Genomic DNA, 22,339 nt, shown 5'->3' with positions numbered 1-22,339 from the left:
AATAGTATTATTGACTAGTACTTAGGTCAGAGCCGACCGCGAACTGCGGCACTAGACAAAAAATTGTTAATTAATTTCCATCTTTTCTCAACCATTGTACTGTAGCAACTGTTATCATCACGGACGTCTCAATGATTTTGCGCCTTGGTCCTCTACCATGAATATAAAGACTGTTAGCATATATCAACTTTTGAGATAACGATGCAAGTGACCATTGCTTGGCATGCCTGATCTTTCACATGGCAGGGCAAAATGACAAGCTATATGCGTAACCCTGACATCATATTGGGGATTTACCAGTGAGAGTGGATGGACCAAGCTTAAGTACCAATCGCACAAGATGTACAGAACGAACTTTGCTTCTGTTGCGCCCGGGTTGTGGGCTAATTGTGCTCGGCAATTGGCGTGGTTGATCACACTTCTGTAAATATATTGGTAATGATCATGCTTCTTCTCTATACTAGAAATTGATATTACTCTCGTCTTTCAAGGTTTTTGCGGACCCAACAAATAAGACAAACCTTTTACTAAAACATCTACGAAGCTCAGCGCTTGTCCTTAGCCATAACAAATAACGGCACGGTGCTGTACATGACCTTGGCACAGCCCTGAACTGGGAAGTGAAGCTGCGCCTCATTTCGAAGCAGCCTGGCCTTAACATTAACGTACTCAACTCGACCTTGACAACGCCATGACCGCCGTTGAACCCCAGACCGAAAGAAGGCCGAGCCTCAATACACACAACCTGAAAGAGCTCCAAATACACCAGTACAAGTTACCCCAAGTGAACCAGCCTCACCACCGCAGCAGCAGCGGCAAGCACAGCACGCAGAGGCTGCTCGCCGATCCGAAGTTGATGTTTGGCAACTCAAAGAGCTCCAATGGCCACCCGACGACGAGACACGAGCTATGATCAAAATTATTACGCAGAATGAGAATGGGCCATGCGGTCTGATCGCACTATGTGAGCTACCTACGTGGTACTAGAAATACAGCTAATGATCCCAAGGTAATATACTAATTCTAAGAGGAGATATCACCATACAACCACCAGAACGAAGAGCGTTAGGTGTGTTTATTAAATGGGCTAATGGCGTCAAGATTAAACTAACGCGTTTATTTAGCTATGAGTACTTGGCTGGTCTTATTGCAGACCACATACTTGCTTCTCCGCTGCTGGACCCCACGTCTGACGACCTGACAAAGCACTTACTACACTCCCGCATACCCAACGTGAGTGTTTACGGCCAGTAGGCCAATTATTTGACTCTAATAGCCGCTGTCACCATCGGACCTTGTTTTCATGGTTATATAATTTCGTACACGCGACACAGGCGGAATGGATCTCAATCCTGTCTTCACGAACCTGTCGGCGTTCTCGATTTCTCCTTCATCGACCACCCACGCTCCAACTTTATTCAATCTCTCACGCGTGCGGCTTGTTCATGGGTGGCTTGTTGATCCACAATCCCCGTCGTATGCTGCATTGGATAAAGTAAGAGACTACGACGCTGCCGTCAACCTGATTGTTAGTTGCGACTCATTGATGGGAGGGAGGATGGTGGAGAGTGTTGGCGGGGCTGCTGCTGGGACTGGAGAGTCAGCCAAAACTGATGTGGACGCACCAGCCAACGATGAGCACAGGCGAATGATTGAAGAAGGTATGTTATGCTGATTAGATCGCGACCGAATTCTGATTTGGTCACAGCCTTCCTCGTCCGAGACTTTTTGGAAGCCAACCCGACGCAACTCACTTACCATGGCCTCGAATCGCTATTCAGTGCGATGCACGCCCGCGAGTTGGTGTGCTTGTTCAGAAACTCGCATCTCGGGGTCTTATACAAGCGGGTGGATGAGAATGGTCACGAGTCGTTGTGGACACTGGTGACGGATGCCAATTTTGCGAATGAGGGTGCTATTGCTTGGGAGGTGAGGGCCTGCCTAATTTCAATGAAGGATAAAGAGTGGACTAAGTTTGAGTAGAGTCTTTGTGACATCGATGGTGCAGGGTCCGTGTTTGTTGATTCGAGGTTTAGACCTGCGAACACAGCCGGCGGCGATTATGCCGGTCATACAGCAGATCAGATCTTGCGAGAGCAGGCGCAGGTGGAAGCACTTGCCAACGAGGCGTCTGAGTATGTCTCATCTCTACCACTCCCTGAATGCAAGCTAACTCTGCGTTTTACTAGTTTCGAGATTGCCCAGCAACTGCAAGCTGAGGAAGAAGAGCAAGAGCGTCGGCGGATAGCTGCTGAGGAACGTCGAAGACGCGAGCAACACAGTGGGAGACAACCTGTTTACTCACCCCAGCATCAACAACCTCCTGCTGGACAAATGGCGAACATGAGAATCTCGGACCAGCATCTTACCGCTGAACAGTTGGCAGACGCGGGCAAGAAGACGAAGAAGGATAAGGATTGTATTATAATGTGATTGTAGTCGTTACATTACTGTAGACCTCATTGTAGCATAAATCTAGCTATATTTTGATTGATTTACCGCTCAAGTTATACACCGGACAGCGAGCCGGTTCCCCGGCCCTGATCGACCAAAATTCACGCTCGATTGCCACAAGTGTTCTGAAGCATCTGAAATTGGACCTCAGGTGACCGCTACCGGTCTGGGGCTTCCAGGCTGCTCAACCCCCAGCTTGAAATGTTCACTCTACGACGAGCCATCGCTTATACCCCTTCGTTTGTACCTCGTCACAGCAGAATGTTTGCCCTCTATGCCCCACTTCGTTCTGAACGTACGCCCACCTTTGCAAACCAACGAGGGCTTCAAAAGTTACCAGTACCTAGACTACGCCCCACGCTTGATAGGTACTTGAAGAGCCTTGAACCACTAATTGCGGAGAGTGGGCATAACGTTGAGCTGGAGATGCAGAAACGAGCAAGGATGGCCGAAGAGTTTGAGCACGGAATTGGCAAACTTGCTCAGGCGAGGTTGATCGGTAAGCGAACTTGGCTCGGTGTGGTGTGGTGTGGTGTCGATATCCTTACCATCTTGCACGACTAGACCTCGATAACGCATCGGAGAACAACTGGCTCGATGACAATCTTTGGATGAAGAAGGCCTACCACGAATGGCGCGCACCTCTCTTGATCAATTCTAACTGGTGGCTCCTCTTCCACCATGACACTACTATCCCGGACCACATCAAATCCCACGACGGGACTTCATCATTGACCGGGGGTGTCAAACTACCTACGGGTGGCGAGGTCAGTGATTGGCAGATCCGACGTGCGGCATGGTTAGCCGCTCGGTTTATGAATTTCAAGGAAAGGCTAGAGGCGTGAGTGACTATTGTCCACAATTTAACAAGTTTAATGATATGAATGATCCAAAGTCAAGATATCCACCCAGATTCATCACGAACAGGTCCGTTGTGCATGTACCAGTACACTCGGTTCGTACTTACATTTTATATCTACCGCCCTTCGTCCATCTATATGGACACGTACTTATTCAGGCCTTTGGTTTAATCGTCCTGCTCGCAGGCTCTTCAACCTGACTCGTATCCCGAAGCCCGAATGTGACATGCTCACCGCCAAGCCAGCGGAGAAGAATGGTCGTCATATACACGTTATGCTCAACGATTGGTGTTACACGATCCAGGCGTATGATGGAGCAGGTCGTAATGTCGGCGTTAAAGAACTCGAGCACAGATTGGGAGGTCGTAAAGGATGTGCAGAAACGGGAGGCCGAGGGCCAACGAGCCAAACGCGTTGGTATCCTCACCTCGGATGATAGGACACAATGGGCAAAAGTTAGTCTAGCTGTTGCCCGCCTACCTAAACGCTTCGATCACTCATTCTGGTCGTAGAATAGGGAGTATCTATTGACTTCGTCCGACCAAAACCGCAGCTCGTTCGATGCCATCGAAACTGCAATGTTCACCATCAGCCTGGATCCATATACGCTTCCGCCCACTGCCAACAGCGCCCAGGAGCCTGATGAGTTTAAGCAACCAGTGATCGACGCTCATGTCCGTAATACATCTTCAGGGCTCAATGGACTCAACCGGTGGTTTGACAAATCCTTGACTGTCTCTGTCGAGTCTAACGGAAGGGCTGGCATGAACGGAGAACACTCACCCTGCGACGCGTTAATACCCAGCATTATTGTGGATTATGTTGTGGCCGAGCCGATCGATATCACGGCCTTTAGTGAGGCGCCTCAAAAACTTGGTGGTCTAGAGTACGTGGGCCCCGGCGAGGGCCAAGGATGGAAACATTTGGATTGGGAGGTCGATTCGATCATCGAGCGGGAAATCAAACAAGCCGAAGGACGCGCCAAGGCGATCGTAGAGGATTCAGATGCTGGCCAACTCTGGTACTCTGAGTATGCTGCCGACTGGATGAAAAGACAGGTAAGTGCGGATGTTTTGAGCATTTTTTTTCGCATATGACAACTGAGTCTTTTCAGGCAGAGTTTCTCCAGACGCATACATTCAGCTTGCGTTACAACTTGCATGGTACAAGCAACACGGCTCCTTTACCGCCACATATGAGACTGCATCCACTAGGCTGTTTAAACATGGTAGGACAGACGTTATCCGCACATACAGCACCGACACCCGAGATTTTGTCAAAACAATGGTAGACTCGGGCGCATCGGTACGTAAACATATTTGGGTTCATTCTGGTTTTTTTATTTGTTTAATTATAAGGTGGATGCGAAACTCGCCACATTGCAACGTGCAATAAATTCGCATAATACATACACGCGCGATGCATCAACAGGAAAAGGTTGCGACCGTCACCTCTTTGGTTTGAAGCAGATGCTTCAGCCAGGAGAGAGCAGTCCATTATTTGAGGATGAGCTGTTTGCCAAGAGTGCCGAGTGGAAGCTTAGTACTAGCGGGCTCAGTGCTGGAGATCGCTTCCTTGGAACTGGGTAGGTAATATCGGTAATCGCGCTGGCATTTGTGTGCTTAGGTTCATATTTTAGTTTCGGTACCGTCTGGCCCGACGGATATGGCATTAACTGTACGTTCGATAGTTATGGACGTCAAACCATTGATATTTACCCTCCATTCAGACCTTGCTGGCCCCAAAATCATTAAATTTGGAATCGAATCCAAACACTCGTGCCCCACCACTTCCACCGCAGACTTCAAGGCAAAAATCGTCGAAAGCCTGCGTGAGATGAAGGCAATATTCAAAGATTTAGAGACGATTGATACGACTCCCAAACCCAAACTCTGAAGCACATATCCCAACTGTATTGATAGTCAGATCTAATGATTAAATCACGAATTAAATTTATCAGAAACGCAGCCAGTCATTGTAGCCTCATCTCTCTGGTGAAGGCATACTTGTTTATAATAGATCCAGAGCATTTTAGGCGATTATATATAAGGAATTTGAGGGTGGACATTTGTTACGGTAACGGTGCAATTGATCGGTGGCAATGCTGATTTTCATCCTAGTCAGAGATCAACAATTCGCACGAGCCCAAGTAAGGCTAAATTCGTTCTCACCCACGACCACGACTGTGACCGAACCCCGGACCACTTGAATGTCTTCTAGGAGTCCAACTAACATGGCCACCGAAAGGAAGATCCGCGATGATCCATCAATTCTGATGAAGCTGGTGAAACCCGGCGAGATCGTGTAAGTCTATTCCTAGAAGCGGCGGCATAATTTGCGTATGCTGAGTACCGCATTCAATGTTACGTAGACTTCCAGAAGAAGGGAGCGAGAATATATTGATTACCTCCGCTCTGCCTTACTGTAATAACGTCCCTCACCTTGGTATGTAGACTTGAGAATGGAGTTATGGACAAAGCCTCACCCTAAACGGCCAGGTAATATCATTGGGAGCACACTCAGCGCCGATGTGTTCGCGAGGTGCGTTGATTTAAAAGATACTCGAGGACCAACTAAGCGGGCGTTTTCTAAATGATCAGATACAACCGTTAGTAGCATATTAGAAGCATGATGCCTAGAACTTGACGTGGTGCCGCAGGAGCTAGGAATAGAAAAACCCTCTATATTTGTGGGACAGACGAATATGGTACTGCTACAGAGACTCAGGCGTTAAAGGAGAAGATTACGCCCAGGGAGCTCTGCGACAAATACAGTGCGCTACATAGAGAGACCTATGACTGGTTTGAATTAAGGCTAGTAGCATTTGCATGGCAACGAGGCGATGATTAGGTTAACGTTGTTATCTCGCCCCAATAGCTTTGACCATTTTGGCCGTACGTCTATTCCTGAACAAACTGAGTAAGTTCAGTCTCCGAATTCAGCCTGAGCTATCGTTGATTTTGTAGAGTATGTCAAGAAGCATATATAAACCTCTCTAATAATGGGATGTTGCAAATGCAAACCAAGGCCCAGACATATTGCGAAGGCTGCGCCAAGTGAGTTCGCGTGATACTGGTTCTAGTCGTGTGACCAACCAGGCAATCAGGTTCCTAGCGGATCGATTCGTCGAAGGCACTTGTCCTCACTGTGGATACGATGTAAGTTATATCTGCACAGACTATTTGTACCTGATCTAAATTAAACAGGATGCCCGAGGCGATCAATGCGATGGATGCGCTAAAACGCTTGACCCTGTTGAGCTCATCAATCCGCGATGCCTTGTTAATCGCTCTCACAAAATCACTACCCGTGACACGGCCCATATGTACGTTCGCCTCGATCTCGTACAACCGCGTCTCGAGGAATGGATCAAGCACTCTTGGAAAATCGGCAAATGGAGTCCAAATTCGGTTATTAATAGCGAGGGCGAGATTATAGATTCTCGTGTCAAGGGAGGATTGCGTCCCAGTCCTATCACACGAGATTTGACTTGGGGTGTACCTGTACCCAAGACAAATGATGTGAACAGTGCATTGATGGAAGGAAAGGTGCTATATGTTTGGGTAGGTTCAAATTAGCATCAGGTTGGATAAAGCTGACAACAGAACCAGTTTGATGCCCCCTTCGGATACCCGAGTATAACTGCAGCATATACCAAGGAGTGGAAAAAGTGGTGGTTTAACCAGGAGAATGTCCGATTGTTTCAGTTTATGGGCAAAGACAACGTCTATTTCCACACTGTACTATGGCCGGGTATTCTTCTCGCAGACGGTCGACCATGGACTAAACTGCACCATCTTTCCACAACGGGTAAGATATTTACATTCGATATACACTGCGTCTGATATTTTGGTACCTAGAATACTTGAATTACGAATCTGGCAAATTCTCTAAATCTCGAGGTGTCGGTGTATTCGGCCCAGGGGCCAAAGAGACCGGTATTCCTCCTGCCGTTTGGAGATACTATCTTCTTGCATCCAGACCAGAGACTTCGGATTCCATGTTCTCCTGGGCTGATTTTGTGAGCGCATTTATTCACTTGCGTTATTTTATCCTCACTCTACTACTAGATCGCTGGAAACAACAATGTTCTCTTGAAGAAGTGAGTTAAAATACTTCAGTCTACACAGTATCTGATCATTGACTCATTGCTATCTGGCAGCCTCGGAAACTTTGTCAACCGAGTAATCAAGTTCCTGACCGACCAGTTTAAGGGAATTATCCCAGAGTCAGGCGATGCTCCAGGACCACTACCACTCAACGAAGACGAAGCGGACCCAACCTTTGTATCAGAAGTCAACGAACTGCTTAGCGAATACATAGAATCCATGGACCGAGTCAAGCTACGGCACAGTTTGAACCTCGTCATGACCATCTCTGCGCGCGGCAACGCTTATCTCCAACGATGCAATCTCACCAAGGTCCTTCTCGAGAAAGAGCCTAAACGTTGCGCACAAGTTCTCTCAAGAGCTCTTAACCTCATCTACGCACTCTCTGCTCTCATCCACCCCTTCATGCCTTCGACTTCGGACGGTATCCTTCGGCAATTAAATGCGCCTCCGCGGGTTATTCCGAGCGTTCTATCCACTGATATTCTCCCCAACCACAAACTTGGCACCCCCGAACTCCTGTTTAGCCCAATTAAGGCCGAAAAAGCAGACGAGTGGAGGAATAAGTTTGGAGGAACACAGAAAGCGGTGGACGCTGCCGTCGCAGAGAACCAGCCCCCGTTGTCGAAGAAGAAACAAGCTGCGGCTGCGAAGGCTGCAAAAGCCGCCAAAGCCAACGCGCCCCCTGTCCCCAAAACACCGCTAATCGTAGATCTAGAAGTCAAGGTCAAGACACAGGGAGAACGAGTTAGGGCTATCAAGGAGGGGAAACCACAGGAGGGCGAAACACTGGAGACGGCGTTGGCTGAGCTAATGGCGCTCAAAGCGAGTTTGAAGGATGCCGAGGAGCAAGCAATCAAAGAGCAGCTCGAGGAGCTGGAGCCCAATCTGCAGTGCAAGCATAGATTCGCATTTCATGAAGTAGTTAATCGATTGAATGGTAGATGTGATGTATTGAAGCAAATGTAATTGGTTCATCGGTTTAAAAAGAGTGTGATACATAGCATAACGATACACAAAAATGCATAAAATTACTGAAACAGTAGGCTATTGCAATCTCGCAATTTTCGTCGACTGGGTTACTTTAAACGTTAGTTCTGGGATCGAGGTACTTTGTATCTTTCGCTTCAAGCTCGAGGACTCTGGGAGAATAGGCCTGCCCATCTGTTCTGCCGACCTGGCGAGTTTCATCAAATTGTCGTAGAGTTCGGACATAGGTGCCAAGGAGCGGGTAGGTTTCGCTTCGACTTCAGGCTCGGGTGTAAGTCGGGCAGACACAACATCCACAATACTCGGGAGCTTTGGTGGAGGCTCTTCGATTTCAGGAGTCGCCTTGACTAGCACGCGACATGGAGAAGACTCAGGCTGCCTGCAAAACGATATGATTCAAGTACATGTTCCGAAATGTCATTACACTGAACTCACCTGCTCGAGAAGTTCTGGACCGGGTCTTCTGTTTCGCCCCTTTGCGGAAATACGAAAGCCTTGCGCACTGGGGAGGTCTGTGGAGTGGGAAGTAGCTTCGTAGCTGTATTCCCTATTCTTGTAGTCGCTTGCCCATGATGCGCTTCGAGTGCAACAAACTTCAGCCGAGGGGTGCTCGCTGGCTTTCGTTTGTATGGAGACTTTACACCCTGAGTTGACCGTCCGGGGCGGACAGTGTTTTGAGGGAGTATGAAGCGTGGTGCAGGTGTTCGCGGAGGTTGGGCCTGAGCCTTGTAGCCGATAAGGTCTTTCAGATCCGGTATGGTAAAGTTCTCGGGTGCAGCAAGCCTTCGCTGCGTTACATTAACTGGGGGAGGCTTAATCTCTTCTACTTCCTCTTCGTCACGCATGATTTCCTCCTCGCCGTACTCTTCCTCTTGGCCCATCGGAGGAACCACAGGGGGCTGGGAGAGGAGGGTTTCAGGAGATGGCTGCCGAGGAAGGCGAGCCCTAGCTATCTTCGCAAGACGGTTCTTTAAAGGTGGTAAACGGCGTCGACGTTTCTTTCGGTGGAGTAAATGCGCGGGTATTGGTGAGCATGAGTGTGTACTAGACTGAGTATCCTTGAACGAGCTGGATTGACTGAGGGGGACGGCCTGGCTTGGAGCAGGATCGAGGTCAGATGGACCAAGGGGGGTGGAACGATGCTCGATCCGATCGAGGCTAGGGAAAAGTTCGGAGTACTCGCGATCCGTTTCGCCAAGCACGGAAGTAGGGATAATTTGGGTACTAGGCGTGGAGTCAGGCACTGGCTGACTGAGTGGGGCTGTCTGACTGAGCGCAGAACTAGGTATTGTAGCAGGCGATGCGAACTGTCTTCCGCTGACGATCGAGGCCGAGCGTGTTCGCATGGTACGTTGGCGTTTGTAAGTGGTCAAGTTGTGTTGCCTCCGGATAGACACCTTTTGAGCCGTCGAAGGTAACTCGTCAAGTGTCATTTGCGATGCGAAGCTTTCTTCTAGGGTAAGGCCTGTTCTAAGCTTCCCCTGGCTGCGCTGTTGAGACGCTGAAGTTAGTGATTCAAGTGATTCCTCGAGTTGGGGAGGGGCCGGCGATGGATCCCGGGTGTGGAGACTGATTCGGCCGTCGTGGCTGCGTTTGTTGTGGTTCCCATGGAGTTGGATTTTTGGCGTGCGGCACGTATCCTCGAGCTCCTTCTCTATTAAATATTTCAGCGTCAATTTTTCAAAAATCAAAGATTGGGGTGAGAAGGCATACCAGTACGAGAGCTGGTTGTCCAGACTTCATAATACTCATAGCCACGCGATCGAAGCCTCGCACAGGATCGTGAAAAAGAGTAAAATAGAGACCTTGAGTGATTGGCGGAATGTATTTGCGGGGCGCGAGTCTTCTTTTATGTGTATTCCCTCTCAGCCAAGATGTAATCTAGAGAAAACCGGGTGGTGGTGGTGGTGGTGAGAGCTAATGAGATGGTGGCTGTGTTAAACTGGCAATCGAGACTTGGGGACCCTAAGCGCCAAGATGACATTTCCAATTTCACCCATCCTTCCCATCCATCATGTCCGACGCTGTCGAAACATACAAAAGTGGGTGTCTCGCATTTCTGAGGCCCTTTAAATTTTCTAAATATCATGCCTAGATACTCTCGAGTCTCGGGACAAAGCTATCCGAGACTCGTGGGTGAAAACGATGGAAGCTAGACTCGTTCGGGAGGAGCTTCAGAAGTGTCATAAATTCGAGGGTGTGAATCATTACCAGTCGTGCAAAGAATTGGCTGAGAAATATATTGACCTATTGAAGGACGCCAAGGTATGTTTGTATTGGTGATAGCAACGATTCTGGAGTCTAAACAACCAACTTGTAAATGACAGGTTAAAGGCTTCACCACGATTGATTCATAGAATAACAATGATAAACCCCTTTTTAATTCAGTTGCAAGTGCAGCGTGTTTTGTGTGAATATAGCGCCAAAAAGCTGTTCCCTGATTGGTGGGTTGATTGGCGACTGTTCAATATACGTTCTTGTTTTCGACCACGATGGAAATCGACGACTTCGGACAGAGTTACCGCAACCGGAGCGCTCATGCGATGCTCGGGTATGCACAGCAATTAAATACCCATTCGGTCGTCGGTCTTTGCGCTATGCCGCCCTGATTTGCTCCTGGTACACGCCGCAGGCACAGATGAACTGATACTTGTGATTGGGACACGGCCCCGGGCGCTAAGGGTTTACGTTCACTCTTTCGGCATGGGGACACAGCCATCGATTGTTCCTATAATAACATGCTCTGCTCTCGATCACAGCCGATACTTGAAGAGCTTCCCGCGAGAGTCAGCTCACTCTACGTGTACACTTGTCTTACACACCTACCTCGATAAACGCATACAATGTCGTGGAACAATCAGTACCCGCCACCTTCTGGCCCCCCTCCTGGCCAGTTTGGGTAGGTTTCATTTTGACAAATGCACCAGCCACATCGCTAACTATAATTGTGACGTATCTTTAAGATTTCCCTCGCCGTAAGTATCCATGCGATTAAAATTACCTCGTAGAACCAGCGACATCATTATTTACGTGACCATGTCGTTAGACACCAATATGCACCCCCGCCTGGCCCACCTCAGCACAGAGGATACAATCCGTCCTACAGCCCTTCGTATGGGCCGCCAAGTGGACCCCCTCCAGGTCAATTCGGGTAAACTCACTCGGCTGCCGAGTCCTGTTGCAATACTAACCATTTACCTCGTAAAAACAGATTTCCGCAGCCCGGGGGTCCTTCCAACGCGCCAGGATACAACCCGAGCTATAATCCAAGCTATGCACCTCCTTCGGGTCCACCTCCAGTGCCAGGTAACCGCCCCGACCACACGTATGCGCCGCCTTCTGGTCCACCGCCCATGCCCCACCGCTCTTCCAGCGGCCCAGGCAACGGATACCCTGGTCAATCATACCATCAAAACCAGGGGAACAATGGGCAGGGATGGCAACAGAACAATCCGAGCTACCCCGGGGGCGCTCCCATTAACTGGAACACTCAGGGAGGCCAAGGTGCCATGAACAGTAATGCCAATGGTGGGGGTGGATCGCCTGGTGCCGGTCCCGGTGCTTGGTACCACGGGTAAGTCTCCTTGCTTGTTTCCCAGTGTATTTGTCTGATTTTTTTTTTCGTGTCCCACCAGTCCTCCTGGAGGAGAAACCGGATATGGAACCGGTGGACCTGGTCATCCAGGTGGCGCTCCTTCTACGGGGAACGCTCGTAAGTAGCTCTTACTCCGTCCAAAGTAAATCAGATACTCATGATTGTGCAAAAGACATGCCCCCGACCGGACAGCAGATGTACGGTCCCTCGCAAAATAACGGTCCGCAAATGTCCTTTGAATGTACGCTTTTCCTTCTAGCTTTCCTCGGAGACCGCATATTAACACGTCTCGCCCAGATTCGATGTGTACCGGAAAGAAAAAAGTTCTCTCCGTATGTATTTCCGAGTCATTTTTTGCACTGGCCTAGCTGACTCTTGTCAAGATTGGTATCAACTACTTTGGACAAGAAGGTGAACTTCGAGGGTGTATCAATGATTCAAACAATTTGTGCGAGTTCTTAGTTCGTATGTATAGTTACACCCATGCTTTGAAAGTGTACTAATCCATACGAACAGGTCAGTTTGGCTACAAACAAGAAGACATCGTCAAACTGACAGACGACGCGACGAATCCTAATCAAATGCCTACGAGAGAAAATATTGTATGTTTTTGTTCTTTATGAGGCCAGGTCAAATCAAACTGACCGTTCGAGCAGCTCAGGGCCATGCAATGGCTCGTCAAAGACGCTCACCCTAATGATTCACTATTTTTCCATTACTCTGGACACGGTGGCCAGACCAAGGATCTGGATGGAGATGAGGCCGACGGATATGATGAAGGTGCGGTGGCTCGTAATGTTCAGCCGGGACCATGGTTTGACTTTTTTCTTCAGTTATTTACCCTATGGACTTTGAACATGCAGGGCACATTGTCGACGACGTAAGTCTTTCGAGAATCATTTAAAGGCTCCGAATGCTAAGACCATTGCTACGATAGGATATGCACGCTATTATGGTCAAACCACTCCCAGCAGGCTGCCGTCTGACCGCATTTTCGACGTAAGCCTATCATAGTGTTTGTCCCACAGAAAACTGAGTCATCTTTCAGTCCTGCCACTCTGGGTCTGCTCTCGACCTTCCATACATCTACTCGACTGAGGGCAAAATTAAGGAACCGAATCTCCTTGCAGATGCGGGCCAGGGTCTCTTGAGTGCGTGTGTATCCACCCAATATTGGCCCTTTACTCATAACCATGTTGCTCCTAGACGTTGGGATGTCGTACGCCCGCAGTGATATGGGCGGAGTAATCAAAGGCATTGGAAGTTTACTCAAGACTGCCACGGGTGGTCAAAAGAAGGCCGACGAGTACGCAAGGCAAACACGTACAAGTCCGGCGGACGTTATCTCCTGGTCTGGATGTAAAGACTCTCAGACCTCGGCGGATACAGTCGAGGGTGGCGAAGCTACTGGTGCTATGAGTAAGTTTGAAAACTGTCCTGGGTGAATGAATAGTTGCTGATCGATGCCGACTGTAGGTTATGCGTTTATGGAAGTCTTGAGGCAAAAGCCTCAGCAGACATATCAAGAGCTATTGAACAATATCCGAGATGTTTTGAAAAGCAAGTACAGTCAGAAGCCTCAGCTTTCTAGCTCCCATCCAATGGTTCGTATATTCATTTCTATTGTTGACTTATGCTAATTATGGGATTGCAGGATACGACCATCTTGTTCATCACTTGAGACTGAATTTGTTGTATAGTATCGTGTGTTTTTGCTCGGTTACTTGTAAGAGATCTGTTGTCTGTTGTCTGTACTAGTGCTGGTGGAATAAAAGATCTCTGAGCCGCCCAATACGAATGTTCGAGTGTTTAGTTAACACCGATTTGGGCACCCGAGTGACTCAGCGCCACACTCATTTGCTGAGTAAGGTAACACGATCGGCCACGACGGCTGAGTGATGAAATGTCATACCTCCACAGTATATATTCGACTTGAGCTAGAATCAGCCCTCTCTTGGCTCCCTTTGCTGGCAGGGAATCTAGTGCTCGAAGGAGAAAAAACTAGCTTATATCTTGAGGGTGTAGCACTGGGGGATGGATAGTTTACGACAGTGAGTTGCTTATGGGCTGTACGATAATGTTTGTGCTCATGCAAGATGATGGAAGAAGGATCGTATCTTGGAGATTCCCACGTAGTGAAAACAGCCCAGAACTCACGGTATACCAACCTATTTATACCCGCAATTAACCATAACTGAGTTGACTTAATAGCCGCGGTCAATATGTACTGGCCTGTTGATAGGATGTGTTCTTTGCTTTACGAACATGTATTTTGGACTACAGACTGGGTGGATTAGCATGTGAGTAATGTACTTAAACGTTTTGGAAACCCAAGACTTAACTTGGGGTTAGGATGTCTATGCAGTCCGCCCTCTTGGGCTACCTGTTTTCACTGTTCTACTCGCGACCGATGACTCGCCAAGAACTTGTAGTACTTCAAACCACCGCAGTTGCTACTGGGACTATGCCGTAAGTGCGCAACTAACAGACTCAACCCACACCTTGACTCTCAACTGACTCTGCCATGGTTAAGTTTGGCGGCAGGATTCGTGGGAGTAATCCCCGCTCTCGGTCTACTCGATTACAAACATGATAACGCACATCCGGTTAAAGTTGGACTGTTCGACGGGATTCTTTGGGGTTGTGCAGTTGCGCTTTTCGGGTATGTATTCGAGCTTTCATGGGTTATTCTTCTGACGGTAGATTTTGTAGAGTGTTCTTGGCACCTCCGTTGAGACGGCAGATGGTAAGAGGAATGACAAACGTCGACATCCGAGTTTTATAAAATATATTGAACTAGATTATTAAAGAAGAGCTGGTTTTCCCATCGGGAACTGCGACAGCACAGCTTATTTCCGTATTGCATGAAACGCAGGAAGGGACACAAGACGAGGAGCGGACATATATATCGCAATCTGGATCTCGCGTGACAAGGCGCCGAGGATACGAGGCTCTCCCTGCTGAAGAGCCTGATGTATCTGACCAAGATTCTGTGGATGACGGAGAACAGAACCAGTTAGAGAATTACGACATCGCTCAGAGCTGGAAAATATTGGGCTCGAGTTTTGCTGCCTCGGCTCTATTGACCGTAAGCCTAGGGTTTTGGCCCCCTCATAACGTTTGTTGAGTCAGCATTCTGCCCTTAGCTGTCGGCGTATTTCTTTCCCGTTGTTTTCAATATTCCATTATTTGGAGTATACCTTGCTCGTGAATGGCTTTGGTACTTCTCTCCAAGTTTCTCGTATGTGGGGCAGGGTATCATCATGGGGTTTCCAACCACCCTGAGCATGAGCCTAGTAAGTTGGATTCTCAGCATTTAATTGTTTTGTATTCTGAATTTTGCAATAGGGGATGGTTTTCGGCTGGGGTATACTTTCCCCTCTTTCTAAATTCAAAGGATGGGCTCCAGGGCCGACGGGGGATATGATTGTAGGTGCGAGAGGCTGGATATTATGGGTCGCTCTAGTAAGAGCTTGGCTTCTCTCATACATATTGATATTAATTCAGCTACTATAGGCCATAATATGCGCGGATTCATTTGTTTCCATTACTCCTACTATCTACCGGCTCTTGAGATCGGCATATCTTACCCTACTATCCAAGGTAGAAGTCTATTTTTGCCTTACTCGATATAGTTCTCATTTTGAATTACTAGGGAGCGGTTGTTGTTTCTGAAGAAATCCCGGAAGACGAGCCTGCGTCGAGACTCGTACCAAACAAATGGGTTTGGAGCGGATTGCTCGCGTCGGTGGTGGTAGGAACCGTGCTCGTTTGGTTCGTGTTCGGATATGAAGGCATAAAACCATGGGCGACTGTACTCGGATTTATTATGGGCGCCGTTCTTAGCCATCTTGGGTTCGTTTTTCGACCCATTTATATAATTGACCTCCCTAAATGCACATGTGTAGGGCGAGAGCATTGGGGGAGACAGATCTCAACCCCGTGTCGGCTTTAGGCAAGATCAGGTAAATACCTATATCACTCAGAACCCTCAGTTTGCTCACATTGTTATAGCCAAGTCTTCTTTGCTTTCCTCCAGCCTGGGAATGTTGTCGCCAACATAATTGCTGGAGGCGTCGCAGAGGCTGGCGCCCAACAGTAAGGCAAACTCGCCTTAAGTAAACATATATTAATGTTTCTACCTTTTATAGGGCAGGTGATCTTATGCAAGACTTAAAGACTGGGCATCTGCTGCATGCCTCTCCTCGAGCGCAATTCTATGGCCAGATGATTGGATCAGTGCTATCGATTTTCGTCAGTGCAATCGCATACAACCTCTATACCCGAGCGTATACGATACCTGGTCCACAATTTCCTGCGCCTACCGCATATGTTTGGCTCTCTTTCGCTAGGCTGATTGGGTCTGGTGGCGGGCTTCCGGATCATATCAAGCCCTTCATTATCAATGCCGCTGTAATAACGGCATTGATTGCCAGCTTCAAGGCACAGGCTTTGACTCGGGGGAAATGGTGGGCGAAATGGATACCCAGTGGTGTGGCTTTTGCTATTGGTAGGAATTCACTTTCTCATTTCTAATATTGTACAGCCTTCTCATTCGGCATTCAGGTTTTCTCAATACGCCAAGCTTTACGATTGCCCGTCTAATTGGAGGCATTGCTGAGTTGCTATACCGACGCCGAGTTGCACGTCTCCGCTCTAATGGAGAAGCCGCAAGTGATGTAGGTATTGTTATCCTCGCGAGTGGTTTCGTGCTTGGAGAAGGGGTTGCAAGTATTATAGGGCTTGTGATGAAATCGTTCGGCGTTGGTGTCATTTCTTGTGGAGGGTGCTGGCCTGGTGGCTGTCCTTCCTGTTAGGCTGGCTGAGTTCGATGTGCGTACAGCAACCGATATCAATTAGTTCATATTTATTCGAGGGGATGTGTCCGCTGCACTGCCGTCCTCGTGGGCTAAGTTGGCTCTAAACACAGCCCTTGGTGCCATTGCCAATAAGACCCCATCCTGCGGCCTTGATCCCCGACCAAGATATATAACCCAAGGCTCAAGCAAACCAAGTATATCAGTGCTCTTTTATACCACCACCAATACTCTTTTTCTTTCCGGCCATATTTTAACCCCCTATGGTAGAATGCACTGATCGCGAAAGCAAGGAGGACGTCTCTGACCACAAGAGCGAGGAACTATTCAGGTCATTAGTAACATGCGGTGCGTGATTAAAGGCATACACGTAGAAGCCTCTGACTCTTACTTCTAGGAATATGTTTACAATTGTACGTCGACCCGGTTGCTCTCCTGAACTGTCTGCACCTTGCTTGTGGAGCTTGTGCGAAGGAATGGCTGAAAAGGTTAGCTGCAAGCAATTGACAATGTGACAATGTTCAATGACCTCGCTCCAAGCTCCAAATCATGTCATGAATGTCGCGGCCCAGTTCGGGGGGTGCACGATAGCCACTATGCTCTTGCAGTGGTTGAAGCGTATCACTCGGTCGCTCCAAACTCTAGCTTGTGTCAGGAACGAACTCCCGAAGTCATTGCTGCTTTACGTGAGCAATATAAACCAGGCCAAAAATTAACCATCGGCGAGGAAAGTGAAGAGAGCTCAGATGAGAGCCGAAGCGACTCTTCCGAGTCTGAGAATGAAGACAATGAATCGCCTGAAGAAGAGTCATATTATAGGGAACTCCGGCTGTAAGGAACCTATTTGCTACAGATATACTCGCCACCTAACCACAAGTCAAATCAAGACATAATGATAGCTGCCCCTTCTGTGATCGGGCCGGCGGTTCTGGTGGCGAATTTATGTGCCCAGTACCATGTGCCCGACCAGCCGACGATGTAGGATCACGAACCGTGCCGGTGGGGCACACAATATGTAGCGAATGTCATCGGTTTTTGCCGACACGGAGTGACCTCCTTCACTTGCACTGTACGCCCAAACTCTCTCTAAGCTAGCTCACCAAATTTTATTGAGTCCATTTAACGCAGGCGCAGTTTGTACTCGAACAACTTGTTCAGAATTTGGAAAATCTTGCCTACCGAGTCTTACAGCCGCGGAGGTTAGGGTGGAGTTGGAACTAGGGGTTCTGAGAGGTGTGTATTTTACCAATGTTGTGTCGGGCTAGATATTAGCATTCTTCAATCCTTAGACGCAGATTTTCGTGGCGACTACGAGTTACCTTTGACACACGCTTTTGGCGATAACGAGTTCGAACGCGATATCTTTAGGACATGGGCTACTAACACGGATTTTAGCCTTCAGGATTTATTCCGTGAAATCCTTGCTTTTCGGGGCTCAAGCTTACCAAAAGCATCTTGGCATGGCAATGCAAACGAAGCGATTGGCTCGCCTTATGTTAGCGTTGATGATAAGGTGTGCACTTCGTGTGTATTGGACCTTGTAGAAGCAAGCCTGTTTGAATGGTGGATATGCAAACGCCAATCTGGGGCTATCGAACTTCCAGGTAAGCCAAAAAGGCGCATAGATATTACTTCTCCGATTAATCTACCACTTCCAGAGGATGTTACCACTCGTGAGGATTGTTGGTATGGTGTAGAGTGTCGCACTGCTCGCCACAACTACCGACACGCAATGAACTATAATCATATTTGTCGAAAGACTTCAATCGACCAACAAACAGAAAGCCATGATTCCCCCGAGAACGGAAACCGCTATGTTGCCTATAGTGGTGATTTGAATACCACTTTCCCCGCATTCAGCCCATCAGCAATTATATTTCGGGACAAGGGAAAAGAGCTGTCTTTCATGTGCTCCTCAGTCCGCGGTACCGAACCGCTGGCAGATATAATCCCTGGCAAAGCCACTGTTTGGGGGTTTGGCTATGGGGTATATGTTTATTACGGGGAGGAGGGTCAGGAGCATCTGCAAGACGGATCAGTACAGCTCCTGATAGACACCAAGGGCATGCATTGGGTACCAGCCTCGTGTGGGGTGGTCCCAGAGGGCTGTCGTCCAGTAGTTGGAGGTCGCAGAGTTTCTGCTGGCCGAACCCTGGAACTACATCATTGCGCTGTATGGTGGTATGGCCAAAGGGTTCCAGGCTATGTTTGCAAAGATTCTGGGTACGCTGCAATCACTTGGGGCGGGCAGGAGTGGTATTTTAAGGACAACTACGAACTCTTGTGCTGGAAATAAATAATAACCTCACACAACGATTTTGCGTAATGTACAGGACACACGTCTCTATTAGCCCAGCGGTCCAACCTTGTTATCACAGCATGCATTTAAGCCATTCACAACTACTACTAGATATATACGACCTAAGAGATTAGTTAGCGCATACATTATGATTAAAATTACACTCAGCTTCAAACCTATACGTACGACTTATTTTAACGTTGACCTAATAGATTCAGCTCATGATAGACGTCAATTAGCCACCACTAACCACATCTTTGGCTCAGTTCGCTGGGTGCGCTACTGGGGGTCTGTATACGAATGTAATATAATCCCGACTCCGGAGAGCGAATGAGCCAGGGGGAGAAGGTGGAGACACCATGATAAACCGAATGTATCGTAGAGATCATTAAGTAACCAAAGAAGACGTGGAGCGATAGAGCAAAGTAGAATAGACTGCGCTAATCAATTCATATTCCTAGTTGATGCACTCGATGTTGGCCCACTGCCACCCTCAGGCTCTGGCTGACTCGAATTCAAGCGCGCATGATTAAACCATCGATTTGGCCCAACCAGCAGCGGCAATCAGCAATCAGCAACCAGCAGCCAGCATATATATCCGAGACTTGGGCTAAGCCTGCACCATAGTGCCACTAGTCCTCCTTCGTTTTTTTAGCCGTATTTCTAGTTTTGCATGGCAGAGTCTAAAAACCAAGGGGGTGTCTCGGACTCCAGGAGCGAAGAGTTGTTTCGCCAATTGGTAACTTGTGGTATGTAACACAAATGGGCGTAACGTTATCATTGTTAACCCCCTTCAGGAATATGTCTACAACTATACGTCGACCCTGTTGCTCTTCTTGACTGTCTACACCTTGCCTGTGGCTCGTGCGCGAAGCAATGGCTCAAAAGGTAGAGTCGCGGTACAAGGGAATTACCAGCCATAGTGTTTGCTAAAATGGATTCAAGTTCCGAACTTTGTCACCAATGTCGTGGGCCCGTTCGAGGGGTACACGATAGTCACCATACTCTGGCGGTGGTCGAGGCGTACCAATCGGTCGCCCCAAACTCTGGCTTGTGTCAAGAACGAACTCCTGAAATTACGTCTGTGTTACGCAGCCAATATAAGCCAGGTCAACAATTTAATATCGGTGGAGGAGACGAAGTGAACTCAGATGGAAGTCCTAGCGAACTTCCGGATACTGAATATGAAGGCGAGGAATCCTACGAGTCGTCCCAGGCATATTCCGGGGAAATTCAGCTGTGAGAGGATAGTTCATCATGCCCGTGCTTACCACCTAATCATAATTCAAACCAAGACGCTCTAATAGCTGTCCCTTTTGCGGTCCGACCAATGAGTTTGGTAATGGATTTGTCTGTCCTCAGTCATGTATCCAATCAGATGACGATGTGGGGACACGAACAATCCCGTTAGGGCACACAATATGCGGGCTGTGCATCCGGTTCTTGCCTGTCCGAGACGACCTTTTATACACACGCTGCACGCTCGAATATCCAAGGAAATCTGCTTAATCTGACCTCATTTGTTTGAAATAGGTGCGGTTTGTACCCGAACAACCTGTTCAAAATTTGGGAAAACTTGTCTGCCAGGTCTCATGAGGTATCAATCACAGCTGGATTTGGGAGTCCTAAGAGGTATACACTTTAAAGGTCTTACACCGAGTTGCATCTTGATCATATTGAATCTTAGATGTCTATTTCCCTCTACATTATGATTTCCCTCTGACGCATGCTTTCGGCGACAACGAGTTCGAACGTGATATCTTTAGAGCGTGGGCTACTAACACGGATTTTAGCCTTCAGGATTTGTTCCGTGAAATCCTTGCTTTTCGAGGTTCAAGCTTACCAAAGGCATCTTGGCATGGCAATACAAACGGCGGGGCCAATCCCTCCCATGTTAACGCCGATGATACAGTATGCACCTCCTGCGCACTGGACCTTGTGGAAGCAAGTGTGTTTGAATGGTGGTTGTCCAAACGCCAATCCACAACGGCCACGGTTGAACTCTCGGGTAAGCAAGATCAGAGAGCTTCCGGTATTCGATTAGTCAAACATATTTTAGAGGACATAATGACCCGAGAAGACTGTTGGTACGGTATAGAATGTCGTACCGCTCGCCACAATGAACAACATGCTAGAAGCTACAATCACATTTGTCGGAATACGGTAGCCAACCAATTAACGGAACATGATGATCTCCCAGAGAACGGAAATCGTTATGTGACTGAAAGCACTAACTTATACGCGAATTTTCCTGCATTCAGCCCATCAGCCATTATGTTCCGGGATAAAGGGAAAGAACCGTCCTTCATGTGCTCCTCGGTTCGCCCTACTAGATCAGGAATCGATATAATACCTGGCAAGCTTACCATCTGGGGCCCCTACCTTGGTGTGCAGGTTTATTACGGGGAGAGGGGAAGGGAGTATTTACAATCTGGACAAGTACAACTATTAATGGACACAAAAAGCATGCGCTGGGTCCAGACCTCACGCGGGATAGTTCCAGAAGACTGTCGTCCAGTGGTCGGTGGTCGGAGAACCGATGCTGGCAGATCTCGGCTTCTATTTCATTGCGCCGTGTGGTGGCGTGGTCAAAGGATCCCAGGCTACACCTCTACGGATGCAGAATACGCTACAATTACTTGGGATGGGCAAGAGTGGTATTTTAAGGACAACTATGAGATCTTGTGTTGGAATTGAGCATGACATACATACCGTAGTTACTTCTTGAGCCAATAAAGTAGTTGTACCAAATACCCATGAAACATGAATAAAAACGTACAAAACATACTTTTTCCAACTTAATGTATGCGTGCTTCTTGCTTAAGAAATGGCACTTAATGGTGTGATTATCAAAGTACTCATAACTTCTATTTTCGTGTTATTGACCATTTTATGGGATTCAACAAGTTTGCCTGCGCATACATGCTGCTTGCTACTATACTAAAACACAGTTTCCCAGTCTAGTCACGATATCCACGTGACACGCGCTTTTGGGCATTGGCCAAGGGTATATCTCTTACTTCATAAAATTTAAGGCTCACCTTCAGATTGATACAAACTGTGCTGCAGCTGGCATGTGTTAACATGTGGTCTTATGTTATAGCCATTCTTAGGGATTATGTTATACCATAGTTGAGAACCCGTGACCCTCTCATGTACATTATAGACCTCATGTTGCCTCGTTGTTAACTAACCACCATCTCTACTCACCAAAC

At 47.9% G+C, this 22,339-nt stretch overlaps 8 protein-coding genes across 8 annotated transcripts; 7 read left to right on the top strand and 1 right to left on the bottom strand.

Moving 5' to 3' along the window:
* Positions 1-691: 691 nt before the first annotated feature.
* Positions 692-1,254, top strand: RhiXN_03189 (choline transport protein; the record flags this gene model as incomplete). Its single annotated transcript, XM_043323006.1, has 4 exons — positions 692-784; positions 811-964; positions 1,010-1,064; positions 1,125-1,254. 4 exons carry the CDS (start codon positions 692-694, stop codon positions 1,252-1,254), a joined length of 432 nt encoding a protein of 143 aa, XP_043178502.1.
* Positions 1,255-1,339: 85 nt separating this feature from the next.
* Positions 1,340-5,210, top strand: RhiXN_03188 (carnitine O-acetyltransferase; the record flags this gene model as incomplete). The annotated part of the gene is made up of 13 exons (XM_043323005.1): positions 1,340-1,661; positions 1,709-1,929; positions 1,984-2,135; positions 2,190-2,419; positions 2,606-2,953; positions 3,019-3,295; positions 3,350-3,409; positions 3,619-3,769; positions 3,827-4,376; positions 4,429-4,619; positions 4,673-4,899; positions 4,954-4,991; positions 5,044-5,210. 13 exons carry the CDS (start codon positions 1,340-1,342, stop codon positions 5,208-5,210), a joined length of 2,934 nt encoding a protein of 977 aa, XP_043178501.1.
* A 337-nt stretch (positions 5,211-5,547) lies between these two features.
* RhiXN_03187 (methionyl-tRNA synthetase) lies at positions 5,548-8,392 on the top strand (the record flags this gene model as incomplete). The annotated part of the gene is made up of 13 exons (XM_043323004.1): positions 5,548-5,618; positions 5,686-5,759; positions 5,813-5,855; positions 5,915-5,922; positions 5,974-6,115; positions 6,165-6,233; positions 6,281-6,370; positions 6,421-6,472; positions 6,521-6,877; positions 6,926-7,124; positions 7,175-7,335; positions 7,385-7,416; positions 7,477-8,392. 13 exons carry the CDS (start codon positions 5,548-5,550, stop codon positions 8,390-8,392), a joined length of 2,214 nt encoding a protein of 737 aa, XP_043178500.1.
* Positions 8,393-8,470: 78 nt separating this feature from the next.
* Positions 8,471-10,156, bottom strand: RhiXN_03186 (uncharacterized protein; the record flags this gene model as incomplete). Its single annotated transcript, XM_043323003.1, has 3 exons — positions 8,471-8,792; positions 8,849-10,065; positions 10,127-10,156. The coding sequence occupies 3 exons, from the start codon at positions 10,154-10,156 to the stop codon at positions 8,471-8,473; spliced, it is 1,569 nt and encodes a 522-aa protein (XP_043178499.1).
* A 271-nt stretch (positions 10,157-10,427) lies between these two features.
* On the top strand, positions 10,428-10,770 carry RhiXN_03185 (uncharacterized protein; the record flags this gene model as incomplete). The annotated part of the gene is made up of 3 exons (XM_043323002.1): positions 10,428-10,455; positions 10,509-10,678; positions 10,741-10,770. The coding sequence occupies 3 exons, from the start codon at positions 10,428-10,430 to the stop codon at positions 10,768-10,770; spliced, it is 228 nt and encodes a 75-aa protein (XP_043178498.1).
* Positions 10,771-11,256: 486 nt separating this feature from the next.
* Positions 11,257-13,689, top strand: RhiXN_03184 (ICE-like protease (caspase) p20 domain protein; the record flags this gene model as incomplete). The annotated part of the gene is made up of 16 exons (XM_043323001.1): positions 11,257-11,312; positions 11,377-11,388; positions 11,460-11,564; positions 11,625-11,987; positions 12,049-12,125; positions 12,181-12,249; positions 12,306-12,340; positions 12,392-12,473; positions 12,525-12,610; positions 12,665-12,788; positions 12,842-12,888; positions 12,915-13,007; positions 13,057-13,159; positions 13,215-13,427; positions 13,485-13,612; positions 13,663-13,689. The coding sequence occupies 16 exons, from the start codon at positions 11,257-11,259 to the stop codon at positions 13,687-13,689; spliced, it is 1,620 nt and encodes a 539-aa protein (XP_043178497.1).
* Positions 13,690-14,273: 584 nt separating this feature from the next.
* Positions 14,274-19,121, top strand: RhiXN_03183 (OPT oligopeptide transporter protein; the record flags this gene model as incomplete). Its single annotated transcript, XM_043323000.1, has 20 exons — positions 14,274-14,308; positions 14,361-14,477; positions 14,542-14,670; positions 14,721-14,754; positions 14,809-15,096; positions 15,155-15,304; positions 15,357-15,473; positions 15,525-15,611; positions 15,664-15,863; positions 15,917-15,973; positions 16,023-16,106; positions 16,160-16,518; positions 16,575-16,691; positions 17,096-17,173; positions 17,223-17,313; positions 17,366-17,656; positions 17,713-17,894; positions 17,954-18,058; positions 18,115-18,429; positions 18,484-19,121. The coding sequence occupies 20 exons, from the start codon at positions 14,274-14,276 to the stop codon at positions 19,119-19,121; spliced, it is 3,474 nt and encodes a 1,157-aa protein (XP_043178496.1).
* A 676-nt stretch (positions 19,122-19,797) lies between these two features.
* On the top strand, positions 19,798-21,821 carry RhiXN_03182 (Zinc finger, C3HC4 type (RING finger) protein; the record flags this gene model as incomplete). The annotated part of the gene is made up of 5 exons (XM_043322999.1): positions 19,798-19,873; positions 19,922-20,012; positions 20,070-20,363; positions 20,918-21,132; positions 21,184-21,821. The coding sequence occupies 5 exons, from the start codon at positions 19,798-19,800 to the stop codon at positions 21,819-21,821; spliced, it is 1,314 nt and encodes a 437-aa protein (XP_043178495.1).
* Between the last annotated feature and the right edge of the window lie 518 nt (positions 21,822-22,339).

This window comes from Rhizoctonia solani, chromosome 3 (genome assembly GCF_016906535.1).
Source record: "Rhizoctonia solani chromosome 3, complete sequence".
Lineage (NCBI taxonomy): Eukaryota > Fungi > Basidiomycota > Agaricomycetes > Cantharellales > Ceratobasidiaceae > Rhizoctonia > Rhizoctonia solani.
This window is presented reverse-complemented; position numbering and strand designations above follow the sequence as displayed.